A 13,361-nucleotide genomic window follows, 5' to 3' on the forward strand; every position below is an offset into this window, starting at 1 on the left:
TCTGTGACGGTTGTTGACAGCGAGAAGCCCAACTTTGTGAACACGCCGTTCACGGTTGAGCTTGGTGTTGATGGCACGGCGAATGCGCTTCCGTTCCACAATGACACGTGTGGCGTTGCCGACATTATCACGAGCCTTGAGGTTGCTGATTGTGCTGACGTTGCGACGTCACCGCACACCGTGAGTGTGTTTGTGACTGATGTGAACGGGCAGTTCCGCAATGGCGATGTTGAGGTGACTGTTGTTGACACGCTGAGCCCGAATGTGACGACACAGTCTGCTGTTGTGACGCTTGATGCGTCTGGGACTGGCAGCCTGAGCGCGAGCGAGGTGATTGCGAGCAGCGAGGACAACTGTGCTGTTAGCGACTCGAGCGTTGACCGGACGAGCTTTGGGTGCGCTGATCTGAATGCGACTCAGACTGTGCTTGTGACGGTTGAGGATGCGAGCGGGAACACTGCGAGCGGGCAGGCGAGCGTGACTGTTGTTGATGTGACGTCGCCTGTGCTGAGTGTTGCACCGAGCGTGAATGTTGTGCTGAACGGCAGCGGCGTTGGCGTGCTCACAGTTGGGGACGTTGAGGTGAGCTCGAGCGATGCTTGTGGTGTTGACACGCGCAGCCTGTCACAGACGGTGTTTGGTTGTGCTGCAGCGCTGACGTCCAACGAGGTGACGCTGGTTGTGGCTGATGGGAGCGGGAACAGCGCGAACGGGACGAGCACGGTTGTTGTGCAGGACAACGAGTCTCCTGTTGTGACGGCTGTTGCGAGCCTTGAGGTGTTCCTGAACAGCAGTGGCGAGTATGAGGTGTCTGTTGGCTCGACGTACGACTCTGTGAGCGACAACTGCGGTGCTGATGTGACGCTGTCGCAGTCGCTGTTTACGTGCGCTGATCTGAGCGGCGTGACGATCACGCTGACGGCGACGGATCCGAGCTCGAACACCGGCACGGACACGCTTGCAGTGACTGTGACTGACAACGAGTCTCCGACGCTGACTGTTGCTGGCGCGTTCAGTGTTTCGCTGAACAGCACTGGGCAGTATGGTCTGACGACTGGGGAGATTGTGACGTCGAGCGCTGACAACTGCGCTGTTGCGAGCGTTGAGGCTGACTGGGATGTGTTTACGTGTGCCGACACTGGTGCGCAGACTGTGACTGGCACTGTGACGGACACGAGCGGCAACACTGACTCGTCGACTGTGACGGTGACTGTTGAGGACAACGAGTCTCCTGTTGTGACGGCTGTTGCGAGCCTTGAGGTGTTCCTGAACAGCAGTGGCGAGTATGAGGTGTCTGTTGGCTCGACGTATGACTCTGTGAGCGACAACTGCGGTGCTGATGTGACGCTGTCGCAGTCGCTGTTTACGTGCGCTGATCTGAGCGGCGTGACGATCACGCTGACGGCGACGGATCCGAGCTCGAACACTGGCACGGACACGCTTGCAGTGACTGTGACTGACAACGCGTCGCCCACTGTGAGCAGCGTTGCGAACTATACTGTTGTGCTTGACGGCAATGGCAACGGCGTCATCACGAGCGGCAGCCTGTCTGCTTCGAGCGCTGACAACTGCGCAGTTGCGAGCGTCGACCTTGATGTTGACACGTTCACGTGCGGGAACATCAGCAGTGTGATTCCTGTGACCGTGACAGCGACGGACACGTCTGGGAACACGGCGACATCGCGGACGTATGTGACGGTTGTGGATCAGGATGCACCTGTGATGACGACAGTGAGCAGCATTACGGTTGAGGTTGGCATTACTGGGCAGGCTGTGCTGATGGCGAACGATGTTGTTGTGTCATCGAGCGACAACTGCGAAACAGTGACGTTCAGTCTGAACCAGACGCTGTTTGACTGTGATGATGTGAGCACGAGCCCGCATGTGGTTCTTGTGACGGCGACGGACAGCAACGGGCTGACTGCGACGTCGGAGGTGTCTGTGACGGTTGTTGACAGCGAGAAGCCCAACTTTGTGAACACGCCGTTCACGGTTGAGCTTGGTGTTGATGGCACGGCGAATGCGCTTCCGTTCCACAATGACACGTGTGGCGTTGCCGACATTATCACGAGCCTTGAGGTTGCTGATTGTGCTGACGTTGCGACGTCACCGCACACCGTGAGTGTGTTTGTGACTGATGTGAACGGGCAGTTCCGCAATGGCGATGTTGAGGTGACTGTTGTTGACACGCTGAGCCCGAATGTGACGACACAGTCTGCTGTTGTGACGCTTGATGCGTCTGGGACTGGCAGCCTGAGCGCGAGCGAGGTGATTGCGAGCAGCGAGGACAACTGTGCTGTTAGCGACTCGAGCGTTGACCGGACGAGCTTTGGGTGCGCTGATCTGAATGCGACTCAGACTGTGCTTGTGACGGTTGAGGATGCGAGCGGGAACACTGCGAGCGGGCAGGCGAGCGTGACTGTTATTGATGTGACGTCGCCTGTGCTGAGTGTTGCACCGAGCGTGAATGTTGTGCTGAACGGCAGCGGCGTTGGCGTGCTCACAGTTGGGGACGTTGAGGTGAGCTCGAGCGATGCTTGTGGTGTTGACACGCGCAGCCTGTCACAGACGGTGTTTGGTTGTGCTGCAGCGCTGACGTCCAACGAGGTGACGCTGGTTGTGGCTGATGGGAGCGGGAACAGCGCGAACGGGACGAGCACGGTTGTTGTGCAGGACAACGAGTCTCCTGTTGTGACGGCTGTTGCGAGCCTTGAGGTGTTCCTGAACAGCAGTGGCGAGTATGAGGTGTCTGTTGGCTCGACGTATGACTCTGTGAGCGACAACTGCGGTGCTGATGTGACGCTGTCGCAGTCGCTGTTTACGTGCGCTGATCTGAGCGGCGTGACGATCACGCTGACGGCGACGGATCCGAGCTCGAACACTGGCACGGACACGCTTGCAGTGACTGTGACTGACAACGAGTCTCCGACGCTGACTGTTGCTGGCGCGTTCAGTGTTTCGCTGAACAGCACTGGGCAGTATGGTCTGACGACTGGGGAGATTGTGACGTCGAGCGCTGACAACTGCGCTGTTGCGAGCGTTGAGGCTGACTGGGATGTGTTTACGTGTGCCGACACTGGTGCGCAGACTGTGACTGGCACTGTGACGGACACGAGCGGCAACACTGACTCGTCGACTGTGACGGTGACTGTTGAGGACAACGAGTCTCCTGTTGTGACGGCTGTTGCGAGCCTTGAGGTGTTCCTGAACAGCAGTGGCGAGTATGAGGTGTCTGTTGGCTCGACGTATGACTCTGTGAGCGACAACTGCGGTGCTGATGTGACGCTGTCGCAGTCGCTGTTTACGTGCGCTGATCTGAGCGGTGTGACGATCACGCTGACGGCGACGGATCCGAGCTCGAACACCGGCACGGACACGCTTGCAGTGACTGTGACTGACAGCGAGTCTCCTGTCATCACGGATTTCGGCTCTGGTACAGTGATGCTCAACTCTACCGGTGCATCCGACGTTTCATTTTTCGCAAACGCGTCCGACAACTGCGCTGTTGCGGCATCGTATGCTGTTCCTGCGTTTGTGACATGCGCGGATCTTGGCTCGGTGAACGTCACGTTGTTCGCGTCCGATTCATCGTCCAACGTTGCATCTGTTGAGTCGTCCGTCCTTGTCCTCGACACGGAGGCGCCTGTGCTCTCCCTTCTGGCTTCAACGACTGTCACGTTGTCTGCGGCAGGCGATGTTGTTCTTAACCACACTGACGTTGTGTCATCCCTGACTGACAACTGCGCAGCTTCGCTGGCCGACGTTGAATCGAGCTGGACTTGCTCCAACGTGAACCAAACAAACAACCTCACCATTGGCGCCGTCGATGCCAGCGGCAACTTTGACTATGCTTCCATGGACGTGACTGTTCTGGATGCTACTGCACCTGTTGTTTCGACACAGAACGTGACGTTGGAGCTTGACTCCTCCGGTATGACGTCTGTGACTGAAGCGGACGTCGTGGTGTCGACTGCGGATGCCTGCGGTGTGAGCAGCGTGTCCTTGTCGGTTACATCGCTGACGTGCTCTCAGGCAAGCATTCCTCAGACCATCACTGTGTCTGCCACGGACGGTAGTGGCAACGTCGGCACTGCCACTGCTGTTGTTACGGCGGTGGACACAATCTCGCCGGAGTTTTCTGTTGTGTCGTCCCGCGTGGTGCAGCTTGGCAGTGCGGGCTTTGGAACCCTGAGCCCATCTCAGGTAATCACGAGCATGAGCGACAACTGTCAAGTGTCGCACGCCAACCTGTCCCAGACAGTGTTCACGTGCGTTGACGTTCAGGACGATGCCCACGACATTGTTGTGAGCGTGACAGACATTCACAACAACACGGCCACAAAGGTTGTGCAGGTGTATGTTCGCGATCCCGTCGACCCGGAGCTGCTTGCACCCGATGTTGTGCTTGATCTGGACGCGTCTGGCCGCGCGACACTGGACGCCAACACCAGCGATGCGTGCGGTGTTGTGCAGGAAATTGTCAGCAAGTCTGTGTTCAAGTGCGCCGATCTCGGCCATGAGGACGTGAACCTGTTTGTGAAGGACAGCAACGGCAACTCGTACAGCGGCCTGATTGGCGTTGACGTGCGTGACACCATCGCGCCGACGTTCAGTGTTGAGCCGCGCTACAACGTGTCACTGGATGCGTCTGGCAGCGGCAGCATTGACACGGCCACAGTCATTCTCGGCGCCGACGACAACTGTGAGGTGGTGGAGCAAACGCTGAACCAGACAGACTTCACGTGTGCCGACCGCGGTGTAAACCTGCTGCTTGCCACTATCATGGATGTGGCGAATCTGACAACATCGCATGTGACGGAGGTCCTCGTTGAGGATCTCCTTTCCCCCGTGCTCTCTGTACGGCCGTCCCTGACGGTTGAGCTGAATGCGACTGGCGAAGCTGCTGTCACGGTAGCGGACCTTGACTTGGGTACTGACGACAACTGCGGCATTTCCTCCCTGGCCATCTCCACGGACATGTACGCCTGTGCCGATCTTGGTCCGCAGACGCTGACGTTCTCCGCGACGGACACCACTGGCCTTGTGTCGACGGCCACCGTGAACATCACTGTTGAGGACAACATTCTGCCCGACGTGACTGTGCAGGACGTGACGCTTGTGCTGAACAGCACCGGCCAGGCCAGCGTTGCGCCCGCCGACGCGATTGCGAGCTCTTCGGACAACTGCGGTGTTGTGTCGACATGGATTGAGCCGAGCAGCGTTGACTGCAGCCACCTGGGCACCGTGCCCGCAACCGTGTACCTTCGCGATGCAGCCGGCAACGTGCAGAGCGCGTCACTGACGCTGACTGTTGAGGACAACGAGGCTCCTGTTGTGAGCGTCGTTGGCTCTCACAGTGTCACGCTTGACAGCAACGGCGCTGCATCTGTGTCTGTTGGCACGCTCATCACCTCCTCCACGGACAACTGCGCCGTGGATGTGGAGAACGTGACGCAGTCTGCATTCTCGTGCTCTGACGTGGGCCCCGTCCCCGTGACGGTCTCCGTGTACGATGTTGCTGGCAACAGCGACTCTGCGGCGGTGACGATCACGGTCAGTGACACCCTTGCGCCGACGTTGGTGACGCAGGATGTGACAGTGTCTCTCAACGCGACTGGGCAGCGCACGTTCTTGCCTTCCGAAGCGATTTCGTCACTGGACGACAACTGCGGCATTGCCAGCACCACTGCCAACAACACGCTCTTCTCTTGCAGTGACACTGGCGTCAAGTTTGTGGAGATTGCCTCAACGGACGTGAACGGCCTGACCACAACGGAGACGGTTCAAGTGACTGTGGAGGACGACACGCCACCCACGGTCACAGCCGTAGCGGCGTACAACCTGACGCTCGGCGCGAACGGCCTTGCCACACTGTCGGTTGGGGACGTGCTGCTGACGGAGAGCGACAACTGCGGCATCAGCCGTCGTTTGCTGGACATGGAAGTGTTTGGCTGCAGTGACGTGAACCAGACCCACACGGTGACGCTGACCGTGTTTGACACGTCCGAGCAGCCTGCATCCACGACCATTGAGGTGCGCGTGCTTGACAGCGGGCTACCGGACATCAACACGGCGCCGACGACTAAGGTGCTCAACAGCGGCGGGCACGTGTCCCTGCAGCCGAGCGACGTGAACAGCGGGTCCACGGACGTGTGTGGCGTGCTCGGCTCCTCCGTGTCGCCGTCTGCGTTCTCGTGCGCCGACGTTGGTGTCAACGTGGTGACCTTGACCGTGACTGACGTGTATGGCAACGCCAACTCCGCACAAGAGAACGTGACCATCGTGGACCAGACCGAGCCAACGGTGGGCGTGCTTCAAGGCGTGACTCGCACGCTGAGCGCAGCCGGCACAGGCACGCTTGCTGCCAGCAACCTGGACGACAGCACGAGCGACGCTTGCGGCATTGCGTCTCTGAGCGTGAACCAGACTGCGCTGACCTGCGCGGACGTGGGCACTATTTCCGTGCTCTTCACCGCTGTCGATGTGAACGGCAACAACGCGTCGACGGTGGTGGATGTTGCTGTGGTGGACAGCACGGCGCCGTCGCTGAGCCTGACGGACGTGGTGGTGCAGCTCAACTCGAGCGGCCTCGCATCCATCAACCGCACGCTCGTCGACACGGGCACCACGGACGCTTGCGGCATTGCCTCGTTTGTGCTGTCTGACACTGAGTTTTCGTGCGCGACTGTTGGAGACAACAGCGTGACGGTGACGGTGACGGACGTGAACGGCAACGTGGCCACGGACACCATCAATGTGCACGTGGTTGACACGCTGCTGCCCAACGTGGTGACGCAGCCGGCCACGCTTGTGCTGAACGGCACGACTGGAACGGCCGAGCTGAGTGCCGACCAGGTGGACGGCGGCTCCAACGACGCATGCGGCGTTGTGCTGACGACGGTGAACCAGACGCTGTTCACGTGCGAGCATGCTGGTGTGAACACGGTCAACCTGACGGTGCACGATGCGTACGGCAACACTGCATCGGACACCGCGCTGGTGACGGTGAACGATGAGACAGCGCCGGTTGTGCGCGCGTCCATCTCCCAGGTGACGCTGAATGCCAGCGGCATGGCGGCGCTGCTGCCGACAGATGTCGATGCGGGCTCGTCGGACGTGTGCGGCGTGGCGCAGCTGAGCCTGGACGTGACGCAGCTCACGTGCGCCGACGTCGGCGTGCAGAACAACACGCTGTACGCGGCTGACGCTGCCGGCAACGTTGGCTCGCTGCAAGTGAACTACACCGTGGTGGATGTCACGGCACCGACAGTGCCGCTTCGCGCGGAGTATGTCGTGGAGCTGAACGGCACCACGGGCACGCACGTGTTTGATGCCGCCGCCCTGAGCGAGAACGCTACAGACGCGTGTGGCGTTTCAGATGCGTTTGTTCTTCCGGCGCAGGTGACGTGCTCGATGGTTGGCCAGAACAACACGGCCACCGTGTATGTGGACGATGTGAACGGCAACCGCGGCTCCAGCAACACGAGCATTGTTGTTCTTGACCGCGTGGCACCCGTGCTTGCGCTGAAGACCAATTACTCGTTTGTGCTCAACGAGACTGGCGTTGCCGTTGTGGACCCAACGGCCCTGGACGGCAGCACGTTTGACGCGTGCGGCTTTGAGTTGAGCAGCAACGTGTCGACGGTGACATGCGCGCAGCTGACGGAGAGCGTGCCTGTTGTTGTGAGGGCGACTGACCCGTCTGGCAACAGTGTCAACGGCACCATTTATGTTGGCGCGCTTGATCAGACGCGGCCGACGCTGAGCGTAAGCCCGCTGAGCATCACGCTGGATGCTGACCAGAGCTACACGCTGAGTGTGGACGAGGTGACGGCGACCTTTGCCGACGCTTGCGGTGTTGTGTCGCAGCAGCTGAACCAGACGGAGTTTACGTGCGCGGATGTTGGTGTGCAGCCTGTGCTGTACACGGTGTTTGATGCCTCTGGCAACAAGCGCACAGCCGTTGTGGACGTGACTGTGCTCGACAGCACCAGCAACCCGTGCCCGTTTGCCGTGGACTGTGTGATGAGCAAGTGGATGGATGCCACGCCGTGCTCGGTGTCATGCGGTGGACACGGCACCTACCTGCAGAACCGCTCTGTTCTCGTCCAACCGGAGAATGGTGGCATGGAGTGCCCGGCCCAGCGCAACCGCACTCTGCCCTGCATCCGGCCCGCTTGTCGTAAGTTTGCTTGCTTGCTTTTGCTTGCTCGCTCACTGTGTCTTTTGTGTTTGTGTTTATGGCTGTGTGCTCATGTGTGTGCTTGTCTGTCTTCCTGTGGTTGCATTGCATGCCTGTGTGTTGTCTGACGCTCTGGTCTCCTGCCGCTCATGTGCGTTGATTGTGCTCATTGCTCATGATACGACTGTGTTTCCCCACTTGTTTCTCTGTGTTTGCTGTGCCCTTGCTGCCCTGGAACAACAACAGCTCGCCAGAAGAGCTTCCGCGTGGTTGGCACGTACCGCTTTGTTGAGCAGACGCTGGACGACTGGACGCCCGGGATGACGCAGCGGCTGATCGACGCCGTGTGCAACGCGACAAATTCATTTGTGGACTGCGGGCAGGTGAACGTGACGTCCCTGCGCGCAGGCAGCGTGATTGCAGAGGTGTCTGTGGACGCCATTGCGGAAGAAATTGACGCGGACGAGGTTCGCCGTGTCATAAGCGATTTCGATGTGGACCTCCCTGCCTCCTTTGGCTCGTACTCTGTCACGGTGGAGCAGGAAACCGAAAACGTCAGCTCGGGCTCCAGTGCGCTGGACAGCACGTGGGGCACGGCGGGCGTTTCGCTGTTTGCGGTTGCGCTGGTGGTGCTGATTGTCGTGTCGGTGATTGTGTATCGCCGGCGTGCGCGCAATGCGGCCTCCAAGAGCCGCGTCACAGTGACGCACGGCAATGCGCAGGCGGCGTGGGATGCGCTCAAGCGCGACCTGACCAAGCCCAAGACGCGCGTGCGGGACCAGGCGTCGCTGGTGCAGTTTGCCGACCGCCGCGCAAGCCAGACCATCAGCCCACGGCAGCCCATGACGCAGCGCACGCAGCGCACCAAGCCGTCCTTCCCGCGCGTGAAGCGCAACGCTGTGGCGGACATGCCGGACAGCTCGCCGCAGCCGCAGACGCAGACGCACTCGCTCAAGCGCTCCACCTCTGACTCGCGCGGCCCAGGCAGCCCGCTGCCTGGCGAAGGGCCACGCACGGCGGCCAACCTACAGATGCCGACGCTGCCTACGAGCCCTGCCGGGCGCATGGACCTTCCCGGCCAGACGACCGGGGGCATGGCGTTCCCCGGCAGCCCCGTGATGCAGGCGCCCACCAGCTCAAAGACGCAGGTGCCGACGTTCCAGAAGCCAAACTTTGGCAGCGAGAAGCGCAGCAAGGGCAGCCCGCTGATGCAGCGCAAGGCACGTGGCGATCCGTTTGGAACCCTTGAGCGCGGGGCCAACATGCAAGGAGGCGGGCGCACGTCGCCTGTGCTGTCGCCGCCACCGGGTGTGCAGGGCACCATGCGCCAGGGACCACCGCCCTCGCTTGGCTTCCCCGTTCCGCCAAAGCCGCCGACGTTTGCGGATCCGTTTAGCGAGCAGCGCCGCACCAACATGCCGCCCATGATGCCGGGCATGCCGCCACCGTCACTCGGTGCTGCTGGCCCGCGCACCAACATGCCCAGCTTCCCTGCCCGCCCCGGACCAAAGGCTGGTGGTGGCGGCGGTGGTGGCGCGACCATGACCATGCCTGGACGGCCAACCCCGCGGCAGCCGCAGCGCAAGGATGGTGGTGGCGACAACGACGGCGGCGATAACAATCACGGCGAGGAGTCCACAGCTTGAGCTGTTGCAACTGTGACTTGACGCAACTTGTGTTTGTGTTGTGTTTGTGTTGTTGTTGTTTTTGAGTTTCATGTGTTAGCGCTGAGATGCGTATGGCGCGAGCGTGAGGGAGGGCGAGTGGGTGAAGGGGGCAAGGGGAGGCGGAGCGAATGTTTGTTGGTGTTGTGATTGTGCCAAGATGGTCGTGGTGGTGTTTGCATGTGTGTGTAGTGTGTGTGCGTGTGTGTGCGTTTGTGAAGAGGAGTGGCGGGCAAGCGAGGCGAGCGAGCAAGCAGCACGGTGATGCCAACGGTGTTGCCGGGCTGTTTGTTCTGCTTGCAGTTGCAGCGCCACCACAAACATGATGGCTGGCCCATGGATGGGTGGATTTGTTTGTCATGTCTTGTTTTTGGGGTGTGGGGCAAAGGCGAATGTTTGTTACACGCGTGTTCGTGTTCCTGCGTATCCTAGCTGTTGTATCCTTGGCGTGAATTTGTGGAGTGGACAAGCAGACAACAAAGTTGTCACGTCTCTTCATACTCTTGTGTTCTTTCGTGTTCTTCACTAGTCCTTTTTTGTGTGGGCACGTGCGCCCTGTGACGCGTCCACTTGTGTGTGCATGCGTGCATTGATTGGTTCATCTTGCTGTGTTTCGTGGTTTTCTGTCTTCACCGCAAGTGTTTTTTCCTTCTTTTCTGACGTGAGCCACTCGTTGAGTGGCGGTCCATAAACGCTTGTTCCAACATTTTTTTCACGGACTGTAATGGGAGTCGAACAGGTGTGTGTGCGACAAGTGCTTTGGAACTGGAGAAGAGATGTGGAGAGTGTTTGACGAGCGTGACGTGATTGTAAATCGAAGCAGGAGTTGTGAAACGTGCAAGTCAGAGTCGGCACAAAAGGCCGATGCGGTGGACCGGGGGGGGGGGAGGAACATCACACACTGCAAGAAGGCGAGCAAGGAACATGGTGCGAAGAGCCACAACGTGCGCACGCGCTGAATGAGTGTGCGTGCGTGTGTGCGTGCGTGTTTGGTGGGGTTTCCCCCAAGGAGGAGCGCAGCGGCTACTGGATGTAGTCGTTGGCGGTTGGGCAATATGCCTTTGGAGGCTTGAGGGGGTCAATGTTGTTCTTCTTCTGGCTTGGGGGCGTGAACATGTTGTTCCACACGCCAACAGCAAAGCCCTGATCCGTGCACAGACTCGGGTGGAAGCAGTCCAAGTCGGACAGCAGATCCTGCACAATGGACGGCGGGTACTTGTCAAGGGCAACGTCCTATTGGTGAGTGAGTGAGTGAGTGAGTGAGGGAGTGAGTGAGTGAGTGAGTGAGTGAGTGAGTGAGTGAGTGAGTGAGTGAGTGAGTGAGTGAGTGAGTGAGTGAGTGAGTGAGTGAGTGAGTGAGTGAGTGAGTGAGTGAGTGAGGGAGTGAGCGAGTGAGTCAGTGAGTGAGTGAGGGAGTAAGAGGGAGTAAGAGGGAGTAAGAGGAAGTAAGTGAGGGAGGAGGGAGTTACATTTGCAAAAGCGCATGCAACCAAACAGATTGTAGAGCAAATTTAGGTACTATAGGCTAACCTCAACAGCTGGCTGAACAACAACCGTGAAGTGCGGGTCCTTCAGGGCCGCAAACTTCGCAGCCACCTCACGTGTGACCTGCGAGCAGGCGAGATTGTGTGAATATGTGTGTGTGTGTGTGTGTGTGTGTGTGTGTGTGTGTGTGTGCACGAAACAGAACCGGGGGTTTCGCGGCCAACGCGTGAGTGGTGGTGGTGGTGGTGGTGTTGGCGGCATCATGCATGACCCATGGTCAAGGCGCTGAAGTCCAATGGAGACAATGGGCATCAACAGCACATCGCGTCGCATTCGCACCTGGTTGACGGCCATGCCAAGATCGTCCATGCGCTGGCGGTTGGTCGCGTTTGCCTCGAGGCAGCTGCACTCGTGCAGAATGGGCACGGCGGCCTGGCAGTACAGCCGGTCCTTCTTCACGTCCCACACGTTGGAGATGTTGAAGATGGTCATGATGTTGACAAAGGTCTTGGGGAATGTCTGGTGAACCATGGTGAGCGCCTCGGTCAGCTGTGTGCGGAACTGATCTGCAGTCATGCTCTTGCACTCGCAGATGTCGTTCGCCTGTGTGTGGTTGGGGGGGGGTGTTGTTATGGAAGGAAAATAGCGTGAGCGTGTGCATGAGTGTGCATGCGGGCGTGTGTGTAATCTTGAAGATCCATGTGAACGAGCGAGCGCATGTGGTTGGGAGTGGTTGCGGGCTGGGTCTGGTGATAGGTGGATGCGTGTATGGCACAAATTGGCGAAGCAAATCAGCGGTCGAGTCACACGACAGCCGCACAACAGAGGGTACAACAGAGCATGACAACAGAGCATGACAACATACGCCAATGAAGATGGTGAGGAGCTTCCACTTGTCCTTGACGTCGGCGTACTCGGAGGAGTTGAGCTTGGCAGAGAGGCGCTGAATCTGGCCAGGGACATCCCGCACACGGGCTTCGCTCACGGCAAAGTTGAGGCCCTTGCCTGCCTTTGTGAGGGGAATGGTCTCACCCTTGGCGCGGCCCTTGATGTCCGGGTTGTAGTGGGAGAGGAAGTTGCCGATGGTGAAGGCGCCGTCATCGCCGCCAGTGGAGTATACCGTGCCACGGTACTCCAATGGGCCGTCCTGCATGGCAAATCCCGCCGTGATAGAGTCACCTGCATGCAGGAAGGCGCACGAGCATGCACATGTGAGTGGTTGTGCGTGTGTATATGGTTGCGTGTGTGCATGGGTGTGTGTGTGTGTGCATGGGTGTGTGTGTGTGCATGTGTGTGTGAGTGTGTGTGTGTGTGTGTGTGTGTGTGTGTGTGTGCGTGGATGTTTGTACACGTGTGGATGTTTGTACACGTGTGGATGTTTGTGCACGTGTGGATATTTGTGCACGTGTGGATGGTTGCACACGTGACCTCGTGGCAATGTGCATGAAGTCGACTGCTACAGTGGTTGCGTCACTGACCGAGGGCCATGACGGCCGCGATGTTGCCTGGCTTCAAGTGCAGCACATCCTGAGGCTCCGGTGGACGCTCCAGCGCTGCCAGCAAGTGAGTGAGTGAGTGAGTGAGTGTGTGTGTGAGTGAGTGAGTGAGTGAGTGAGTGAGTGAGTGTGCGTGCGTGCGTGCGTGCGTGTGTGTGTTTGTGTTTGTGTTTGTGTGTTGTGTTTGTGTTTGTGTTTGTGTGTTTTGTGTTTGTGTGTTGTGTTTGTGTGCATTGTGCCCTTCAGTGTTGTGGTGGTGCTGTCATTTCACGCACAATCGCGGCTGTGAAGACGCAAGCGCACACGCATCCAGGGAGAACAAGCTCTCAAGCGCACACGAATGGATGTATTACTCACAGGGACAGCTGAAGGGGGAGAAGCCAGGGGGAGGGCAGGTGAAGTTGGCAGCCGCACTGCCACTCAACACAGCCACAGCCACGATCGCCGCAAACACAAACACAGCAGTACGCCGCGCCATCGTCGCCAGTGTTGTTGTTTTGGAGGAAGGAAGGAGTGGTGAAATAATTGTGCTGT

The 13,361-nt window shown here is 58.9% G+C and overlaps 2 protein-coding genes across 2 annotated transcripts in view; one reads left to right on the forward strand and one right to left on the reverse strand.

Annotated features, from left to right (window-relative positions):
• The window catches only part of PTSG_08193 (uncharacterized protein), a gene marked incomplete at its 5' end in the record, with an annotated part of 16,719 nt that extends 6,102 nt beyond the window's left edge, over positions 1-10,617 (forward strand). The window contains 2 exons of the mRNA XM_004991161.1: positions 21-8,182; positions 8,429-10,617. Coding sequence (XP_004991218.1) covers positions 21-8,182; positions 8,429-9,828 — 9,562 coding nt within the window. The 3' untranslated portion in view covers positions 9,829-10,617. The remainder of the gene's footprint in view (positions 1-20; positions 8,183-8,428) is intronic.
• Positions 10,489-13,343, reverse strand: PTSG_08194 (uncharacterized protein). Its single transcript, XM_004991162.1, has 6 exons — positions 13,185-13,343; positions 12,810-12,884; positions 12,197-12,510; positions 11,671-11,934; positions 11,377-11,454; positions 10,489-11,079 (listed from the first exon to the last, which is right to left on the reverse strand). Exons 1-6 carry the CDS (start codon positions 13,303-13,305, stop codon positions 10,870-10,872), a joined length of 1,062 nt encoding a protein of 353 aa, XP_004991219.1. The 5' UTR covers positions 13,306-13,343; the 3' UTR covers positions 10,489-10,869.
• Positions 13,344-13,361: the final 18 nt, after the last annotated feature.

Source organism: Salpingoeca rosetta, assembly GCF_000188695.1.
Source record: "Salpingoeca rosetta unplaced genomic scaffold supercont1.21, whole genome shotgun sequence".
In the NCBI taxonomy this organism is placed as follows: Eukaryota; class Choanoflagellata; order Craspedida; family Salpingoecidae; genus Salpingoeca; species Salpingoeca rosetta.